The sequence below is a fragment of the Gracilinanus agilis genome, chromosome 2 (genome assembly GCF_016433145.1).
Source record: "Gracilinanus agilis isolate LMUSP501 chromosome 2, AgileGrace, whole genome shotgun sequence".
NCBI lineage: Eukaryota > Metazoa > Chordata > Mammalia > Didelphimorphia > Didelphidae > Gracilinanus > Gracilinanus agilis.
The window spans coordinates 613,322,345-613,344,299 of NC_058131.1; the positions used below are offsets into that span (position 1 = coordinate 613,322,345).

The 21,955-nt window shown below is 41.4% G+C and overlaps 1 protein-coding gene across 1 annotated transcript; it reads left to right on the forward strand.

Annotated features, from left to right (window-relative positions):
* The first annotated feature begins 156 nt into the window (after positions 1-156).
* Positions 157-19,916, forward strand: SFXN2 (sideroflexin 2). The gene is made up of 13 exons (XM_044662546.1): positions 157-178; positions 3,069-3,172; positions 14,173-14,354; positions 14,551-14,721; positions 14,922-15,020; positions 15,340-15,415; positions 15,706-15,791; positions 16,385-16,445; positions 16,842-16,908; positions 17,538-17,587; positions 18,148-18,197; positions 18,926-18,973; positions 19,656-19,916. The coding sequence occupies exons 3-13, from the start codon at positions 14,194-14,196 to the stop codon at positions 19,753-19,755; spliced, it is 969 nt and encodes a 322-aa protein (XP_044518481.1). The 5' UTR covers positions 157-178; positions 3,069-3,172; positions 14,173-14,193; the 3' UTR covers positions 19,756-19,916.
* The last annotated feature ends 2,039 nt before the right edge of the window (positions 19,917-21,955 follow it).

Consider the following 21,955-nt stretch of genomic DNA (forward strand, 5'->3'; position numbering starts at 1 on the left):
TAGGCGATGGAAACTTGCCCACGTGGCCAACCAGGGACAACCTCTTCTAGGATTGGTCCGGAAGCAGAGGCGTGGGGGGCGGAGCCAAAGGGAGGCCGAACACTCCTGGGAGGGCTGGCTTTCTCCGCAGGCGCGCTTCTCTTTGCTGTAGCAGTACCGACGTCTGCTTTGGCATCAGGTTTGACTTTCGGGAGTTATCTGGGACTGGGGGGTAGAGGTGCTGCATTGCCTCCCTCGACTCTTTCTGCAGACTTCGGGGCCTGACCTTTAATAGGGAAGAAGGATTGCTTTCTGGACTGGTTCAGGGCACGCAGACTTCAGGTGTGGTTGCCTTCGGCTAGGTTCCCATGTGCTGCGGCGGCTGCAGGCTCAACGTGGCAAAAAGGGGGCCCAGGTTGGGAATGGTGGCACTGCCCTTCCACGCAACTCCTTAGAAAGGAAAGAGGTAGCTGGACCCCCAGTGGGAACAGTTTGATACAGGCGGAAGAGGACCCCTCCCCTGCACATTCAGCTCCCCACCCCGCAGCACCTTGCTCTGGATTGGGTGGCCCTAGAGGTCGAGGCGTCTTTGAGACCCCCCAGTGGAGAAAGGATGATTCTCAGAGATCAGGGATTGACACCTGGCAACTGTTCCTGAGCTTGGATCCTGAGAATCATGATGCCCTGGAGTTCCTACAGGCCCCCAAGCACCCATCCTTAAATCCAGTAGATGTGACCACAGTTGGTACTAGTGGCTAGGATGTCTCTTAGAAAGCCCCATCCCGGCATTGAAGTAGGGTCTTCCAAGGCTGCTTCGAGGGCCAGAACATAGTGGTATTTCTTCTCATTTGTTTGGAAAAGGGGGGCTGGATCTTCAGTGAAGATATGGCCATTCTAGTATTTTCATTTTATCTGTGCCCAAGCTCAGAAATGCTTCTTCTAAAGCACTCTTAGACTTTATCTTAACGGGACATTTACATAGCACCTTAACGTTCCCTAAGAACTTTGTTGTTATTCAGTAGAGTGTGCAATTCTTCCTGACCCCTGGACCTTAGTGTCCATGGAGTTTTCTTGGCAAAGATACTAGAGTAGTTTGCCATTTACTTCCCCATCGGATAAAGGCAAATACAGGTTAAGTGACTTGCTTAGGGTCACACAGCTTAAGTATCTGAAGTGGGATTTGAATTTAGGTCTTCCTGGCTCGAGACCCAGTACTTTGAGCCACCTAGTTACTTCCTGTCACAAAGGGTTTACATTACCTAATTTATCTGATGCTAAAGTAACCAGGCGAGGTTATCATTGCCTTCAATTTTTCAGATGAGGAAACTGAACATAGTGTTTAAATGACTATTTCGGTGATCAAGTGAGGCACAGACTGGATATAGCAATGCCAGTAAATGACAAAGCAAGGATGTGAACTTATGGCTTCTCACACTAAGTACAATGTCCTTTTTATAACAACTGAATTATTTCTTTAGAGGAGCAGTGATGACTTGGGCTTGAAGGATTGTAAGAAGTTTTGTTTCTTTAGAGTTTGTAGTTGTAGGATCTTATTCTGGGACACATTCTTTAAAAAATTACTAGGTAGGGGCAGCTGGGTAGCTCAGTGGAGTGAGAGTCAGGCTTAGAGAAAGGAGGTCCTAGGTTCAAACCCGGCCTCAGCCACTTCCCAGCTGTGTGACCCTGGGCAAGTCACTTGACCCCCATTGCCCACCCTTACCACTCTTCCACCTATGAGACAATACACCGAAGTTAAGGGTTTAAAAAAAAAATTTAAAAAAAATTACTAGGTATATTTTGTTTTTACATCATCTACATTTCCCAGTGTATTCTTTTCTCCCCTCCCTTCTTCAGAAGATCATCCCTTATGATAAAAGAAAAGGTTAAAAAAAAGTTCAGCCAAACTAACCAACATATTGTGAAAGTCTGATTTATGCAATGTTCTATACCTACAGCCCATTTCCATAAAGAATAGGGGAAGTGGTCATCCTCCTGGTCAGGAGTCAGGTTGCAATAGCAGTAGGCTTTTCTGTCTGGCTAGAGTCAGTGGACTTTGCTCACAGGATAATTTCTTAATTAATCATTTGTTTTGGATGTATTTTTAGAATTAGATTTCTGTGCTTTATGGTGTGTGATGATTTTTGTTGTTGCAAGAAAGTGTAATTGTTGGCACTTAGTTTAAAGAGTTTAGGCTGGGCCCAAAGCATCAGAAGAAGCTCAGGTCAAATTAGTGGGAAAACCCAGTTTCTAGTCTTATTTCAGGCAATGCCTCTCCAACAGATACTCATCCAGCCCAGCCTGGGGACCCACTTTCAGGTTAGGGTAGTGAGAGTCAAGGTAGTTTACATGGCATCCAGACCAAAGCTGGCACTTATCTTGGGCAGGTTTCTGCAGAGGCTGAAGGAGAATGTGCCTCTTCTGCTCCCTTTTCTGTAACTGCAGAAAGCACTTAGCAGTGATTTATCTTTTATGAAATTATTGTTGCCTAGGGGAAGGTAATGTCTTCCTCAGTTAAAATAGAAATCAAGGGACAGGTAGAAGTAGGAGGCTTATGGGTCGAGGTTGGCCAGGTGGTTGACAGTAGCAGAGGTGATGTCATCTGTGCATAAGTTTACTGGTTCCTGCCTTATGAGATTCTTCAACTGGGGGACAAGTTATAGTCTACTATAATATATGTTAAAATGCTAAATGGGTAGTCAGCCAGGATTCCATACAGTCCCCAACTGCTGGTCTGGTGCTAAATAATTAATAGAAATTTCTGCTTCAAAATTACCTGAGATGTTAACATCTTGTTTACCTAAGTTGGTAGGTGTATTTTAATAGCTTCATATCTCTTGTTTCTGAGATTTTTTGGGCAAACTCTGACATCTAGATATTTTTTATCCAAAAAAAGGTCCAGATTAGTAGTCATTGAGTCCAGCAATGGACTGATGGTGAGCCTTTAGTCACCCCTTTGTTCCACTTTCCCTAGTGGAGGCATGCCAAGGATTTTATGTCTTCCTTTCTTGCTTGTGTAGAGCTTGAGGAGGCCATGAGGATAAAAGTTCTTAGGAGAGGAGAAAGTTATCTGATTTTTTTCTGTTCAACAGGAGAATCCCAAAAGCTTGAAAGCAAAAACCTCTCAGCAGTTAGAAGTTCTACAACAGTACTTTCTTCTGAGAAGAAATGCTGCTTGAAAGAAGTTTGCAGTGAGGTACAGTGGGAAAGAATACTCAGCTAGGGATCTGTAGATCTGGGTTCTAGACCTAGCTATGTGACCTTGGACAAGTCAATTTCTTGAAGGATCTCACTTTCTACCTCTATAAAAATGAGGGGATTATACTAGATGAACTCCAGGTTCCTTTCAATTCTAACATTTCATATTTCTAAGAGTAAGAGTGTTTTTGTTAGGTCTGTGCAGGAGGTGAGATAGGAAGAGTTTATCATCAAGTCAGTTTGTTTCATTTCTTCCTAGTCTTGGTGCACATAAGTGTACCACCTGACTTGAGTGAGTACCATTTGTGTAAATATTGTTCCTTTGGGTTGACAGCAAGGCTCAGACCATCTTTCCTGCCCATCACCCCAATTGAGGTCTTGCTTGGGACCAGATTTTCATCCTCAGTCGATCAAAAAACATTATTCAGTGCCTATTATGGCCAGGGCATTTTGTTAGGTAACAGGGATACAATGACAAAGAATGAAACAATCCCTGTTTTCAAGGAGCTTACATTCTAGTGGGGTCTACAACATGCACATACGTGTAGCGTTTGGCCTTGGCAATGCCCCATTATCTTTCCCTGGACTCACTTGTTTACTTGTTCAATTCAGCCTGTCCTCACACAGGCAGGACTTGAGATTCACAGAGAGGGTGAAGTGCTGTAACTATGATTTAAAAATTCTCTCAAGCTGCTAGGAATCAGCCTTTTGTGACCTTCTACTAACCACTGGCCCCCCCAAGGATTCATTGTGGTGCTTCCCATTTAGAGGGGATTCAGTCTGTAAGACACAATTGATTCTTAAGTATAAAAAAAATTTTTTTAAGGACAAAGCAAAAGCAAGAATTATTATAACATCCATATTACTTAGTATGAAAGAAATGCAAGAATAGTCAAAGCATTGCAGTCTACCCATAAACCTTGATCAAATTCTCCCATCACTGTACCTCCATGTTTGTGGTAAAGAGTGGATATATGGAACTCCCTCCTTCCTCCCTTCAACCAAAAAAAAAGTTGATTTGTTTACAACAGCCTTCTTTCCTTCCAAATATAAAGCACAAAAGAAGAAAAGTCTCATTGTTAATATCATTTACCCTCCATCAGAACAGGCTGTTAGGTGCAGGCAATGTCTCCCCTCCTCTCTTTTCCTGGTCAAGAGATGTATGAGGACAGCTATCTCTAGCAAGTCTTTCAAAACCAGCCCAAGTGATGTCAGAACTTCTCCAAAGAAGTGCAGGGCTCATAGCTATGCACCTTGTCCCTTGTAGAATTTAAAATGAACAGCAAACTTGTGAATGACTGTCCTTTACCCCCAGCCTCAGCACACTGGGGTCTCCTACCCATACAGAACTCTCACCTCCCACCTGAAGCAGCATACTCAAGCTGTGTGCCTGTGTGTTCTCTAGCCCTACCTCCCCAAGGCTAGTTCCCCAGTGACCAAGCCACAAAGTGTCATACACTCCATTTGATAGGTTAGTTTTTCTTGCATGAGAAAACATTTATTTGCAAATGAGAAAACATTAAGTAGAGCTTTTTCTGTCGTAGAATTGGAGAGTCAATAGGAATGGGAAGGAGACACATAAATAGGAAAACTCTCATGCTTGGGGGCAACTTATAATTTTTATTTTCTCATACTTCAAATTGATAGTGGAGTTGCTACTTTATCAGTTATAATCTATTGTACTTTAAAAATACACCAAAAGAACATAGTACTTTTTATTTTATTTTATTTTATTTTATTTTATTTTATTTTATTTTTTATTAAACCCTTACCTTCCATCTTGGAGTCAATACTGTGTATTGGCTCCACGGCAGAAGAGTGGTAAGGTTAGGCAATGGGGGTCAAGTGACTTGCCCAGGGTCACACAGCTGGGAAGTGTCTGAGGCCGGATTTGAACCTAGGACCTCCTGTCTCTAGGCCTGGCTCTCAATCCACTGAGCTACCCAGGTACCCCTAAGAACATAGTACTTTGCAGTCATAAATTACTTCAGTCATCTCTCTTTACTCAAACAGATCCTCTCACTATATTCATCTGAGCAGTAGTCCTCTATTTTGGTCTTTTAATTGTCTATGTCTCTTCACATTTTATCTGAAAAACTTTTTTCAGAAGTGACTTTCATCTATTTTTTTTTTTTACACAACAGTTCTTTTTCTACTCCCTTTCTTTTTCTAAAAAAATATTATTTAGGGACAGCTAGGTGGCTCAGTGGATAAAGCTTCACTTGGAGATGGGAGGTCCTGGGTTCAAATCTGGCCTCAGACATTTCCTAGCTGTGCGATTCTGAGCAAATTACTTAACCCCAATTGCCTATCCCTTACTGTTCTCTCTTAGAACCAATACCCAATTATTGATTCTTTATTTTTAACCTTTTTTTTTGGCCTTTACTTTTCAGGATACTGAAATTAAATATCAGCTCCTAGGCAGAAGAGTGGTAAGGGCTAGAAAATTTCAGTTAAGTGATTTGCCCAGGGTTCTGTAGCTAGGAAGTGCCCGAAGGTGGGATTTGAATCCAGGAGTTCCTATTTTTAGGCCTACTTCTCTATCCACTGAGACACTTAGTTGTTCCTATTTTTAATATTAAAAAGCAAAAAAATGACTCCTAATTCTCTCCCTTCCTCTTTGCCCTCCCCTCCCCATTGAGAAGGCAAACAATATAATATCAATTATATATGTGAAATAATATAAAACATTTCCATATTTGCTATGCAGAAAAAAAAAGCAAAAAAAATTAAGAGTGAGAAATACTATAATCTGTACTTAAAGTTGGTCAGTTCTCATTCTGGAAATAGATAGCGTTTTTCATCAAGAGTCTTGGATCATTCTATTGATCAGAATAGCTAAGTCTTTCACAGTTAATCATTATTACAATTTTGCATTTATTGTGTTTACTGTTCTTCTGGTTCAACCACTTCACTTTGTATCAATTCATATAAGACTTCCCGGGTTTTTTAGAAACTATCCTGCTCATTCTTTCTTTTTTTTTTTTATTCATAGATATTTTATTTTTCCAATTACATGTAATAATAATTTTCTGCATACATTTTCCAAAATTATATTATCCAAGCCCCTTTCCTCCTTTCTTTCCCTCTTCCCACTAGGAAATGGTAAGCAATTTGATCTGGGCCATACATGCACTATCAGTTCAAAACTCACCTCCATGTTGGTCATTGTTGTTAGAGCACACTCATACAAAATCAAAACCCCCAAATAAAACCATAAATACACTGATGTGAAAGATTTGCTCATCATTTTTTTATAGCACAATAGTTTATAGTTCAGTGGTGTCCTACTCTTGTGACCCCAGATAGAGTTTTCTTGGCAAAGATATTGGACTGGTTTACCATTTCTTTCTTCAGTTCATTTTACAGATGAGGAAACTAAGGCAAACAGGGTTAAGTGACTTGGCCAGGGTCACATAGCTAGTAAGTGCCAGGGAGATGAATCTTCTGGCTCAGCACTATTCACTGAACTACCTAATTGTATGATAGTATTCCATCACAATCATATACCATAATGTTGAGCCATTCCTCAGTTGATGGGCATTCCATCAATTTCTAATTTTTTACCAACATAAAAATCGCTGCTATAAATATTTTTGTATATGTAGGACCTTTTCCTTTATTTTGTTCTATTTGGGATATAGACTTAGTAGCGGTATTGCTGGGTCAAAGAATATGCACAGTTTTATAGTTCTTTGGGTTTAGTTTCAAGTTGTTCCCCTTTCTGCTCCTTTTAGCAGTCAAACTGCTCACATACTAAAAGAGCAGTATTTTACATTAGTATATAGAATTAACATATCTTAATTAATATAGAATTAATCTAAGAAAGAATAGGGAACTAGAACTATAATGTCATTGGTATAGGAAAGCCCTTTACCAATCCAGTAAGCATCTTCTCTGCAACTTAGAAAATAAACACAAATAAATACAAGGTTTTTTAGAAGAGAGGTAACTAACTGTTGGGAGCATCCATACATTTCTCCCGGAGAAGGTAATATGGAAGCTCTGACTTTAAGGAAGAGAGGAATTTTGTGAGATGGAGGTGAGGAGGGAGTGCATTTCAGCTATGGGGATAGCTAGGATAAAGGGATGGAGTATCCTCTTTAAAGAACAGAGAGGAGAGTGGCTTGGCTTGATCACAGGGTTTGGGATGGGAGGTAATAAGCAGTGAGCCAGGAAAGATAGGTCGGGGCCAGTTTACAAAGTGCTTTAATTGGCTAATGTAAAAGATTGAATTCAAGCTGACTATTGAAGACCAGACAGTGGGGAAGGACAATGAACGACTTTATATATGAGTCTATTTAAGTAAAACTACCATCTTTAAAGGCAGGAGTGCTTGTGGCTTAATGAGAAGGGTTTTGAACTTTCAAAGAGAGGTTTGGATTCCACTCCTTATCTTGAATTTCACAGCAAGAACACAGGCTATTACTGTTTTGACAACGGTAAGGAATGTAGAAGATATTATTAGGAAATACTAGACCTTAGACCTTTTGTCATAAATAAATGAGATGATGTCTTCGAAGGAACATGGCTAGGAATGGGGTGAAATCAGAATAGCCACTGGATTGCTTGCCTGGTAGGATGTTTTACTGTGTTGGTAATCCCTGTGGTTGGTGGAGTTTTGGGAAACCAATATCTCCTGCTAGTGATTCTCAGTGCCTAAAAGTTCGATAGAGTTTAGCCTCTGAAAAAACCTAATGGGAGTATAAAGTGTTCTCCCATAACACCTAAGTGGTCTGGTCTGGGTTAAGCAAACCTTGTAGCCCTATGACCCTTGAATTGGTCCCATGGCCAACCACATCTGTCTCCCTTAATTACCCCATCTCTTAAGTAAGTAAAGGTAGACAGAAGCTCCAGGAGATTAAAGTGTTCTTGCTCAAGGTTACAGCTTTGTGGTAGAAGGATATAAGAAAGGAACATAAAATTCTGGTCATTCTCCTCACTGCTCAGTACCTTAGAAGTAAAAGGTCAGAGTCAGGGAAAGTTACCTATCTGTCCTGGGACCCAAATCCAATTCATTCCTGAAATGAGACTAGGAAGATGCTATTCTCATTGGCAACTACGCTCCCTTTAGACCAGGGGTCGACAATGTATGGCTCTTTCTGCAGGAGCCATAAAGTCCATTTTTTTTCAGGCGCTGTCACAGGAGCGCGCACTGCGAGCACTGTACGGCTCTCACGAAATTACATTTTAAAAAAATGTGGTGTTTATGGCTCTCACGGCCAAAAAGGTTGCCGACCCCTGCTTTAGACCATAGTTTCTTTCCCTTCCTTCCTTCCTTCCTTCCTTCCTTCCTTCCTTCCTTCCTTCCTTCCTTCCTTTCTTCCTTCCTTCCTTCTTTTCTTTCTTATTTTCATTTTCCCCAATTACATGTAATTATAGTTTTTAAATTTTGTTATTTTCAAAATTTCGAGTCCTGAATTCTTTATCTTCATTACTCCCCTCTTTCTTTGGTGAGGCACTAAGCAATCTGATACATATTTTACATGTGCAATCATGTAAAATATTTTTCTTTATTAGTACTTTTGTAGAAGAAAACTTGAATAACAAAAAAAAATGAAGAAATAAAGTGTAACATAGTATACTTTGGTCCAGATTCAAACTCCATTAGTTCTTTCTCTGGAGGCAGATGGCATTTTTCATCATGAATCCTTTGGGATTGTTTTGGATCATTATATTGCTGAGAATAGCAAAGTTATTCACAATCATTCATTATACAATATTGCTATTACTGTGTACAATGTTTGCCTAATTTTGCTCACTTCATTCTATATCAGTTTATGTAAGTCTTTCTAGGTTTTTCTGAAATTATCCTGCCTATTATTTCTTGTAGCACAGTAGTATTTTATTATAATCATATATCACAACTCAGCCATTCCCCAATTGATGGACATTCCTCACTTTCTATTCTTTGTTACCATGAAAAAAGAGCTATTTTTGCATATATATAAGTCCTCTTCTAGACCATAATTTCTTAACTGGAAGTCTTTGAACTTTTTAAAAAGAAATATTTTGATAATAGTTTTTCCATATAATTGGGTTTGGGGTAAACATATATTTTTTCTTATTCTTTTAAAAAACATTCTGAGAAGTGATCCATAGATTTTACCAGACTGCCAAAGAGATCCATGACAAAAATAAGATTAAGAACCCCTGTTACATACTTAGCTGGGAAGGTTGACCTATAAAACAAAAGTTTGTCCTGAGTGCCTGAGCTGGGGTTTCTGTCCTGAGTGCCAATCCCATATCTGGTACTTTCAGACAGTATTCTTCTTTCTTGGAGAACACATTGGATGAGTAGAAAAGCAAGATGCATAGACATGGAGTATCAGACCTAGAAGAAATCATAAGGATTATCTAGTCCAACCTTCTGTTTTTACAAATGAAGAACCAGAAACCCAGAGGGAAAGTACTTTGTAGTTTGATAAACACAATAAATATTTGTTGAATTGATTTGGCCTAAGTCACACACACAGTTACTCATTGACAGAACTTTGACTAGAGCCCAGATTTCCTGAGTTTTAGCCCTAGGATTCCTTTCACAAACCTCTGGGAAACTAAACCTGGGGAAATTGTCGAAAATTTACCTGTTTCATAGAGAGCCATAGGAAAACAGTGACAGCTTCTATTGGTATGATGAAGATCCCTTGATATGAATGATTTAAATGATTGCTTTTCTACTTCCTAGCTCTATGACCTTGGATTAGTCATCTAACCTTTTTAAACCTGTCTCCCTTTCTACAAAATGGGAATAAAAATACGATGCACCCATGGATAATCCCAAGTTGACACTATTTACAGATAGATCTTCTTACTTAGTAGACAGAGATATACCGGTGCAGCAGTATTGACAGCCTCTGAAACCCTTTGGTATTCATCCCTTCCATCTACCATGAGTGCTCAAGGGGCAGAGTTATTGGGTTTGATTCGTGCTCTCCAGCTAGCCAAAAATGAGAGTCAACATTTTTACAGACTCGAAATACACTTTTTGGAGTGGTACATCATTCCAGTGAACTCTGGAAAAACAGAGGTTTCATAACTTCTAATGGCAAGCAAATTGCATATGACAGTCTAATAAATGAGCTATTTATTGCAAGCGCTCCAATTACCAGCCCAAGTCTCAGTCATTTATTGCAAAGCCCATAGTAAAATACAAAGGGCCAGTAGAATCAGGGAAGAGAAGAGCAGACATTACAGCCAAATTTGGGGAGAGGTATGGACCAATTTCAGTCTTGAACTTGTCTTTGGTGGATGAAGTTGATATGAAAAATGCCTACTCACCAAAGGAAGTGAAGGATTGGAAGAAATATCATGGTGCATACTTAGCTAATGGAGTTTGACTGGGGGCAAATGGAAAGCCTATGTTGCCTGGATCCCTGTATTTTACTTTTTGCAATGCTTTGCATCAAAAAGGGCATTATGGGAGTTTGGGCCTGGCAGACTGTATACTTGGGTATTGGAACACAAAAGTAATATATGAAGTTGCAATAAGAGTTTGTCAGAGGTGAAGAATTTGTATGCAGTTCAATTAAGCTATTACTAAAACACAGCTTGGGAGGCAAATCATTGGCCTTTACACCATTTGAATGCATACAAATTGATTACATAACCATGCCAAGGTGTCAGGGCTACAGGTATGCATTAGTAATCATTGATCTATTAACAAAGTGGCCAGAAGCTTTTCCAGCTAGGCGCAATACATCAGCTTTGGTAGTGAAGGTTTTGCTGAGGGAGCTAATTCCAAGGTTCTCTATTCTACTACATATTGCGTCTGACAGTGGTTCACACTGTTCTTGACAGGCATGATACCCTCCCCAGGTTGCAAAATAGTCCTATCGACTATTGGGAGAACAGAGACCGTGGTTCCTATGGCCTTATTGTGAGTTGGATTTTCATTTACAGAACCAGTGTTCCTAGCCTTTGTTGCAGTTCCCAAATACTTTGATTCCACAATCTCCAATTGAAGAATTGGTGTGAGCATCTAACTCTTTCCCATCCCTTATTTGCTTAAGCACCCGGAACAACAACTTCATTTGATCCAGGACTTCTTGGGATATCGAATCATTTTTGGTGTTAGATGTAGTACCAAAGAGCAGCCAAAGATGGGAAACTACTTTTTTTTAAAACCACCAAGCCTTGGGAAATTGCAAAAATGATTGCCATAGCCATAGGGATAAAACAAATGGACTCAGCCATTGTAACTGCACACCATTTATAACAATCATATTGCTCCAGAACATGGTAAATAAATTGAGGGACCTTCCTGAACCAAAAATCTATAGCTCCCTGTGTCATCGTCTAAAGAAGCAATGAAAAGCTGGTGACAATGAAAGCTAAAGTGCCAGAGCCATTTTATAGTGTTATTATTCTTGTAGGTCCTTTGCCTAAGCTGTGCACGCCAACTGTAATGAAGAGCAGGTAAACTGTACAGAGGTAGTAGAAAGAGTTCTGAACGTGGAGTTGAGAAATGAACTTGCATACTAGTTTTAAGTGTTTGATGATTTTTTTAATCCTAGTCCAGACAGTTTAATTTTCTGAGTCTTACTTTCCTCCTCTGTAAAATGCATAAATACTTATAATGCTTGCCTTCCAGGATCATTATGAAGAAAGTACTTTGTAAATTTTGAAGCATTATATAAATATCAGTTAGTATAGTATCTCTGTTCATAATGTGAAGAGCAATATGCCTGCTGCTTGGATGGGTGAACCAGGAAGAGGAGAGATCTAAGGTCTCTCTCCTCAGGATGCTGATTCTCTGGTAAAGGAGACAAGACAAACCCACATATGAAAAGTTAGATATTCTCTTGAGATTTGGATAATATAAGAAATGTCCCTGGCAGTTGGAACAGTAAGTTATCAATGATGACCAGCATGGTGCTAGTCTGAGTCCGTTTTATTCCTTCCTGATTATTCCTATTTTTAAGTATTTATATATACCTTTGAGACTTGTGCTAGGCAGTGGGTCTGTAAACATATACACACACTGAATGTTTATATTTTAATATGAGGAAATAATATATACATAGAAAGTTAAATATAAAACACATACAAAGCAATTTCTGGGAGAATAGAGCAATAGGACATTAGATTTAACACTTACCAGAAGCACTGGTAATGTTGATTTGATTACTAGTCCCTAAGCAAGAGATGGGAAAGGAGGCCATCAGGGCAGATGACCAGACACTTTTCCTGTGGAGAAGTGAGACCAGCTTGGAGACCTGGGGCCTGGCTGGTTATCCAAGTGGGAAGGCATGTTTGAGGGACTCAGAAGATAATCTTCTTGAGGGCAAGGACTATTTTTCATTTTGATTTTGTCTTCTCAGCGCCTAGCCCAGTGCTTTTTGGCTTGGACCAAATGCCATTCTTTGGTCACTTTTTCAGATGTCCTGCATTCTCCAAATCCTCCTGATTCTTCCAAGTCAAGTTTAAGGCCCACTTCCTTTGTGGAGCCTTTCCTGGCTGATGTAGCTTATACTGATGGCTGCCTTTTCTGAACCTACTCTATGATGCATGTACTTTAGACCTCCAAAGCCTTCTAGACCAGTGATGGGCACACTACAGCCCTAAGGCAAGATGCAGCCTCCTGAAATGTTCTATCCAGCCAGGGGACATTATTCCTAATCTGACGAATACAATGAGTAGGATACAATACAATGAAACTTCGAAAGAGTTGCCTTAGAAACAGACTGACAGATGAGCATTTCCTTTCCTTTGGCCCCCTCTTTAAAAAGTTTGCCTATCACTGGGCTAGACCATTCAGAATACATTCGATCGATCAAAAACATTTATCATATACCTGTTTTGTAACTGACATGGCACATTGGGAGAACAGACAAAATAAAACAGTTTCTGCCCTCAAGGAGCTTGTATTCTTTCAGAGGAAATGTGTATATAATTTGAGTGATTTTTTTGGTGGGGGGAGACTAACATCTGGAAGAAATCATTTGAGTTAATCAAATAGGTCATTTTAACTGGATCATAGAAAAAGTGAGGAATATTGTCATAAGCCTGGAAGAGGTAGATTGGAGCCAGGTGTTAAAACCCTTTGGATTTCAAACATTTTTACTTAATCCTAAAGGTAATAAGAAGCTACAGGAGTTTACTGAGCAGGAGTATGACATAGTTTGAGCTGTCTTTTTCAGACTCTCATTTTGACACCTTTGTGAAGAATGCATAGGAAGGAAATACTTGAGTCTAATAAAGAAGCTACTGAAATAGTCTAAAGTGGTGATAGATGAGAAGAACTAGAGTGGTGACTATGTAAAAAAGAAATCAGCCGTAAGATGTTATAGAACTAGAATCAACAAGACGAGGAGTGAGGGAGAAGAGTGAGCTCTGTCCCTAGGAATAGAAGATCCCTAGAGTCTTTCCCTGCTGTGGGGCAGGTGTACCCTTGAGAAATACCTGAGCTAGTGAGAGAAAGATGGTGGTACCCTTGACAGAAATTTAGGAAAAGGAATAGATTTAGGAGGAAAGATACTGAATTCTGTTTCAGAAAGGTTGAATTGGAGACACGAGTCACTAGAATATGCAGTTTAAAATGCCTAGTAGTGAATTGGTGATGTAGAATTAGAAACTAAGGGCTAGCCCTATAGATCTGGGAGTCATCTGAACTGAGGTGATAATTAAATCATTGGGAGCTCTTGTGGTCACCGAGAGAATATTGAGAGAAGAGGGCCCAAGACAAAACCTCAAGGAACATTCACTGCAGTTCAAATGAAAGATGATCCAGCATAGGAAACTAAGAGAATAACAAAGAGAGGGCAGTCTTGTTGTCACTGAATTCCTTTAGGGTCAAGATTGAGTCTTTGATTTCCTTTTTAGCTTAGTCAGGAAAAGGGCTGAGAGTGGCAATCAGGGACCAGGAAAGACTTTGTGGATTGCCAGCATACTAGGAGTGCTAGTGCAGATGGCAGATCATATCAGTACAAAGTGACTGATATTTGGGTCATCCTCTGAAAAGGTGCTCATTCCTACCTTCATTCCCCAACTTCCCAGTGCTCTGTGAGAAAAAAAAAGATGGAAGTAGATTTGTCCAGCTTCAACATTGATACTCCCCGATGGGACCAGAGTACTTTCATGGGTCGACTGAAACATTTCTTCAACATCACAGACCCTCGTACAGCTCTTGTTTCAGAGCAGACACTGGATTGGGCCAAGATGATGGTTGAAAGTAGCCGGTGAGTGTCTAGCAGCATTGGGTTGGGCTCAGTTGGCATTAGCGATGCCTAGGCGGGAGAGAGAGAGAGAGAGAGAGAGAGAGAGAGAGAGAGAGAGAGAGAGAGAGAGAGAGTGAGTGTGTAGGAACTGGCTGGGGACTCTTTTTGGGGGAGGCTGACTTTTATTTTCACTCGGCTTGGGGGCTGAGGGTTGCAGGCATGGTACAGTACCCCCAGGTACCAACCAAGAGCAACTGTTGTATGCCAAGAAGCTCTACGACTCAGCCTTCCACCCAGACACTGGGGATAAGATGAACGTGATTGGACGAATGTCATTTCAGGTGCCAGGAGGCATGGCCATTACAGGCTTTATGCTCCAGTTCTACAGGTAGGACTGGCTGGGGCTGAGTAGGTGGGGAGGACCTGATGGGGATGCCAGGCCATTTGTATCTAGAGTGGGAAAAGACTCTAATCTCTATTTTGATATCTAGTAGCTTTAAAGCTGTTGGCCCTCCCTGGGATGGGGTACCATGTTCTTATCATTGGATGTTTGACTGCTTATCTCCCACCCTTTCTTCCCCTTGACAGGACAATGCCAGCAGTGGTCTTCTGGCAGTGGGTCAACCAGTCCTTCAATGCTTTGGTCAACTACACCAACCGGAATGCAGCATCCCCTATATCTGTCAGGTAGAGACTGATTCCCTCCCAGCTCGGGGAGTTCAGGGCTGCTGCTGAAGTTTCTTCACAGCTCCCCTCCTTGAGTCCAGGGCTAGAGGATCCCCAGAGTCTGTCTCAGCAGGGACCTAGCCTAATCCTCTCCACTCTTCCTCTACCCCTGTTAAGAGGAGTGTTGAAGGCTGGCACCTTACTCCCATCTCAAGGCTGACTTTCTCCCACAGCCTGGTTTCTGTGTCTTTGGAGACTCAAGGCTCGGGGGCCAGCTGCACATTCCTCTCCATCAAGTCTTGCTCCTAGTGCTGTCCACAGCATCTCTTTCCTCCTCTAGGCAGATGGTTGTGTCCTACTTCACAGCGACCACCACAGCCCTGGCCACTGCCCTGGGGCTTAACATGTATGCCAAGGTACCTCTGGGCCCATGGGCTGCCACGAGGGGGCAGCAAAGTCCTGGGGAAAATGTCTTGGGTGGGGATACAGGTGGGCTTCCTACAAATGAGAGCCGTCTGGGGCTTAGCTTCTGTTCTGAAAGCCTAGCAAGATAGGCGTTGGGGTACAGGGTTAGGGGTCCCCTCAGGCTAGCTCCATGGGGAAGAAGAGGAAGATATGGAACCCTGTTTTTTAACCTTGTTTTCATATAGATCCTCAAACCTTCCTCCTTTCTTATATAGCCTGACATCTCCCATTGTCCCCACAGAAAGCTCCACCCTTGGTGGCCCGATGGGTACCCTTTGCTGCTGTTGCTGCTGCTAACTGTGTCAACATCCCTATGATGAGGCAACAGTGAGTAGGAGTATTCCCCTTCAACTTTGCTTTCTTGCTCTTGCCAAATCCTTCCTTCCCAAATGATCATGCATACAATTTTCTGTTGTATTTTCCCCCCAGTAGTAAGCAAGTTCTCTGAGGGGAGGCACTGATTTTGTTTATCTTAGTATTTCCACTGCCAATATTTATTGGAGTGGATTTTTGGACAAAGGGGAGGGATTTGACCTTGGTGTGTGTGTGTGTGTGTGTGTGTGTGTGTGTGTGTGTGTGTGTGTGTGTGTGTGTGTGTGTGATGAAATAATTTCCCCTATTTTGTTATTTTGTGTGCATGTTTAAGGTGTGACCTTGTTTTCCAGACAATCTAAGGCAGCATACAGAACAAAACAAGACTTAATTAAGAGAGGACAATAATAGATAAAATAGAACAGAGACCCTCTGAAGGAAGCTGGTGGAAGAGATATTATTTTCCTGAATTGAGCAGACTGTGTCATTAGAGTTGTAGTTTGCTTTTAAATATTTTGGTAGCTGAGTTAAATAGAGATGAGCAGTGAGCTATGCAGGTTTTGTTTCTGATGACTGAAAGCAGCCAGTGACCATCCATCTATGTCTAGGGAGCTCATCCACGGCATCAGTGTGACTGACAGGAACTCCCAGGAGTTGGGTCATTCACGGGTGAGCTGGAGGCATCTGTGTGTTTGGGAATGAAGGAGGGGAGGGAAGGGAGGAAGCCAGAATTCCTTCCAAATATTAGGCATGCTCTGAGCTCTGAATTTAGGTAATGATTTACATTCTTATTTTCTTCTACTTTTTCTTTACCTCTGACTTCACCTCTTTAGTTCTCACTGCTGACGTGCTTGACCATGCCCTAGGGCCTAATGGAAGGTACAGCTGGCCTTTGGGTAGTGTTAGAATGGGCTGTGGTCTTCTTTGCAGAGCTATTCCCTGTGCATTTTGAATGGGCTCTGTTAGAGCTATTATGCTGTTTCTTGATTCTTGCATGGGTGTGGGATGGTCGGGTATCTGGGGTCTCTGATGCTTCTTCCTTTCTTCTATTCTCCCTACTCTTAGAAAGCTGCAGTCATTGGCATCTCCCAGGTGGTCATTTCCCGAATCACCATGGCAGCTCCTGGGATGAGTAAGAACTCAAGAACTCAACCTACCCTGGGACAAACCCCCTGGAGCAGGGGTGGGCAACGTATGGCTCTTTCTGCAGGAGCCATAAAGTCCATTTTTTTTCAGGCGCTGTTACAGGAGCACGCACTGTGAGCACTGTACGGCTCTCACGAAATTACATTTTAAAAAATGTGGTGTTTATGGCTCTCATGGCCAAAAAGGTTGCCGACTCCTGCCCTGGAGGGAGGGAGGATGGAGATGGGGGTGGGGTCTGAATTTTCATTATTGTATTGGTTTGACTGGATCCAGGAAAAATAGGCAGCTCTTTGCAGTATAAACTGAGGCTAAAGTTAGGTTGTTGGAGGTTCTTAGGAACTTCTTCCAACCCTTCTAATATATGATTGTCACTCTTTTCTTCCCCTGTGTGGCCTGGAGTTGGGAGTTGAGGTGGGATGAAGAATGTGATAGGATCCAACTAGTTTCTAGCTTTCCCTATATATATGCTTGTGAGACTTTGTCTCTGAGCTACCCAGAAAAGAGTCAAAGGAATAGTTAGTTCACTGGTTTGATTTCAGAAGGGGATTTGGGGAAGGTTTAGGCATTACTCTTGACTGTCTTTCTTTCTACTCCCCAATTCTAATCCCTTTCTAGTATTACTTCCCATCCTCATGGAAAGGCTGGAAAAGTTGGCCTTCATGAAGGTGAGTGATTCATTGGACCATGGATTTAAAGCTAGAAGGAATCTTAGAGGCCATCAAGTCCAATTCTCTTAATTTACAGATGAGGAAACTGAAGCTGATTGAGGTTAAGGTCACATAGTCGTGTTGGAGTGGAAAATTTGAATGCAGATATTCCTAAATCCAAGTTCAGTACATTCACCACTCTGCCACCTCACTTTTGTTTCTCTCTCCTCCCCCTTCTGTTAGGCCAAATAAACATGCACCTAAGGTTTCTTGACTCTCCCAACTCTTTACTAACTGCTACTACTCTAACCCCGTCCTATCCTCCCCGCATTTCCTAGGGCTGGATTTATGATAATCAGATCTTCTGCATAATTATTTCCTTTTTAATGTTTCCAGCCTTTTCCAGCCTTTCCCTAAAGAACCAGGAGGCCAAATGGTCTCCCTTTCCCTCACCTCACTCACCATAGGTTTACCACCCCTCCATTTCTAGAAGGAAAATGGTACCTAGGTCTCCTTGCTGATAGCTAGCCAGGTAGTTGTGGAAACTCCATTGATCTATATTTCTGCTTTTCTTTCAGAAAATTCACTTCCTGCATGCCCCTCTGCAGGTGATGCTGGCTGGGGGCTTGTGAGTATTGCTTTCTCTGGCTTGTGTTTTCAGGCATCCTGGGAGGGATACTTCATCCGTATTACAGACAAGTATCTAAGTTGCTGAGTTATGTGACATGCCCTTGTTTAATCTTTTTGGAAAGCAAATGGTGGCAGGAGAGACCTGAAGGGTGAAGGGAGTCACAGTTTACCACCTGGAGGGATCTCACTGTACCATCTGTAGAAAATACAGGGCAATTACTAACTCTCCAAGTGTTTTTTAGCTCCATGGGCTTCCACAAAACTTTGCTTTGAGCAGAGCTGAGTAGAGGGGGCTGGCAATGACTTGGCACTGGTTTAGCTAAGTCTTGTATAGTAAATTAAATCCACAGGCTCTTTATTTCCTGCTCCCCCTCTCCACCCCACCTCTAGGGACCCAAGAAGTGTAAGGAAACTCAAATCCCCAAAAAACAAAGAAGCATTGTAGGTACCCATTTATTCATCATCACACCTAGACAACAGAGACATGTAAGCTTTTTAAGGGATGTTCCCTAGCATCCTTAATAGGCAGGGGCCTAATGCTTGACCTCTCTTTTTTCACTCTTTAGGAACTTGAAAGGGATAGATTTCACTTGGGTATCAGGGAGGCTGTCTGGGCACTTGAGTGGAAGAGAAGGAAGGAAAGAGACTTGGTATTGATTTGAAGGGTCTCTGGACTCTTGTGAGGTTGGAGTTGGGAATGACTTTGTATATTCTTTCCTCTTACAGTCTGGTCTTCATGGTACCTGTGGCTTGTGCCATCTTTCCACAGAGATGGTAATTTCATTTTTCTCTTTATTTTAGTGACTAGACCCCTTCCCTATTCTTACTTGATGCCTTGGAGGAGGGAAGAAGGAATCATAGGAACCTAGATTTAGTGTTGTAAAGTGCCCTGGAGGAAGATCTGCCTCATCAATAAGAAGAATGAAGTTTAGGAAAGTGACTTGCCCAGCATCATGCAGATAATAAATAGCAGAGCTGAGATTTGAACTTAGACTCTTTGACTCCAAATCTCATACTCTTTCCACTGTACCTCAATGCCTGCCTTAGGACTAGAGGTCACTTCAGACAGGGCCATCATTTTAAACTTTTGTCTTCTTTAGCTTGGATGACCGATAAACAAGACAGATCTTGGCATTGGGAAGAGAAAAGGAATAATTATCTTTATGGTACAGGGGCATCTTAGATAGCGTTCCTACCCATGAGACCAGGTAATAATAGGGAGCCCCTTGTTAATACAAGCATCAGTCACTCTGGTTCAAATTGGCCTTTGGAACTAAATAAAGTGAATGATAATATATCTGTAACTAAGCAATTATTGGCCAGGATGATTTTTCAAAAGTTGTTCTTTGTCCACAGTTAGGACAGTCCTCCCTCCCGCCCCCCCATCCTCCCCATACCCCCAACAATGCTTGGTTTCCTTCCTGAATTATTAAAGGCATCACCCTTTTTTTCTCAGTGAGATGGCGGTCTCACATCTGGAACCTGAGCTCCAAGACTCCCTCAGAGCTAAGCACGGAGACCTCATATCTTATGTCTACTTCAACAAAGGACTCTGAAGTACCTTCCTCTTCATTCTCTGGCTATTCCAGGCTCTCAGAATTTACTCTCTCTCTTCCCAGTACTCATATATAAAAGCCACGCCTAGACATAGGTGGTCTTGGGTTCAAATTTGGCCTCAGACACTTCCTAGTGTGTGATCTTGGACAAGTCACTTAACCCCAAATACCTAACCCTTACTGTTCTTCTGCCTTGGAACCAATATTTAGTCATGATTCCAAGACAGAAGGTAAGGATTAAAAAAAAAAATAGTGAGAGAACAAAAGCCAAAATCTGAGGGACCAGTTGTGAGGATTCTGCTCCCCTGGACCCCATCCCTGATCTTCATACACGTTGTTTCCTCATCACCAAAGCATATCATCAGCCTTGACCTAGGGCCTCTGGTCCCTGGTAGAGAAAGAATCTTCTGAGATATGGGCAAAGTGGATTAAGAGAGTTCCCTGAGGTTACTTTCAAGATTATGAAGGTTGATACTTTGGAATTCTGGGTCCCAGACAGAATCATAGCCCAAGGTCTTGAGTAGATGTTTACTTGACTAAGAGAGGTAGTGGAGAAATCTCCCAATTAAGCCTACTTAGTTTTAACTTCAGATATCCTGAGAAACTTTGGGGTGTCTTTTCTTCATGTCTGACACTGAATGTGACCTGGGAGAGTCATTTCATTTAACTTCTTCCTTGGCTTCCATTTCCTTTTTGTAAAATGAGGATAATTATACTCAAAGAATCTACCTCACTCGGTTGTGAGGATCAAATGAGATAAAGTTTACAAAGTACTTTGAAAGCCTTAAAGAGTACCATAAATGTTAGATTATTATTACTGTTTCCATTCCTACCACCACGACCACTTTGTCTTAAATCTGCAGGGACTCATCTGGCCAAATCCTGTGCCCATGTCTGGCTGCCAAATTTTTGCCTGCTGAGATCTCCAAAAAATTCAAGTGCCGAGGCTGGACTCCCAGGGCTGGGGATTAGTGCCCAAGGCCATTGACTTGGATCTATAGGCAGGCTGATTGTTTAGAATAGACTGTAGCTGTGAGCCATCTTTTGGGCATTTTATTGCTGTTTGAGGAGAAAACTCACCTGATTTTTCTTTTTTAAAATCCACAGTTAGGACAGTCCTCCCTCCTGCCCCCCAATCCTCCCCATACCCCCAACTTGAATTCATCAAGAGAGTGTTTTTGGGTAGTTCTCAACTGAAACTTTCCAACAGTAGTATGCTGATGTCATTTCCTTGTCCTATGCCTCCCTGGCCCCTGCCAGAAAAATGGTTCTGAGTAGTAGGAAAGAGAAGAATCATTTTGATATAAAAAAATAGACCCATTACTAAAGTGCTGATCTTCTTCCCTGCCCCAGTGGCTGAGCTGCTCTTTGTAGTTTTGGGGTCATATCTTAGTTCTCTGGGGCTCAAGCAAACAAGAATTTTTGTCTCATTTCCTGACTCTTGAGAGGATCTCACTGTGAATTGAATAAATCTTTTAAAAGGCTTTTAAGTCTCTTCAATAAAAGACTGAAATATATCTTTTTAAATTTAAATTTTATTTTTATGTTCAGTTCCACATTCTCTTCTTCCAACTCCCATTAATAAAGTAAGAAATACAATAATCATTATACATATATGGTCACATAAAACATTTTCCCACCTAAATCATGTTATGAAAGGGAATAAAAAGCAAGAAAAATAAAGAGAACTGCACATCAGTTCTCTGTCTGGAAATGGACAATACCTTTGGAGTTGTGGTGGGCCATTGAATTGATCGTTATTAAGTCTTTCAGAGTCAATGTAGATTTTCTGGTTTTGCTCACTTGCATCAGTTCTGAAAACATTCCCTTCATCAGTTCTCATAGCACAGTTGTATTCCATCACGTTCATATGCCATTATTTGTTTAAACATCCTCCAATTGATGGGCATTCCTTCAGATTCCAGTTCTTTGTTACCACAAAAATTGCTGCTAGGAATATTTTTGTATATGGGGTGCTGTCCTTATTTTTTTTAAAATCTCTTTGGGGTTTAGTCCTAGTAGAAGTATTACTGAGTCAAAGGGAATGCATAGTTTTATAGCGCTTTGAGCAGAACTCCAGACTGTTCTCCAGAATATTTAGATCAGTTCACAGTCCACCAATAATGCACTAGTGTCCATATTTTTCCCACATCCCCTCCATCTATCATTTTCCTTTTCTGTAATCTTCTGTAAACTAATC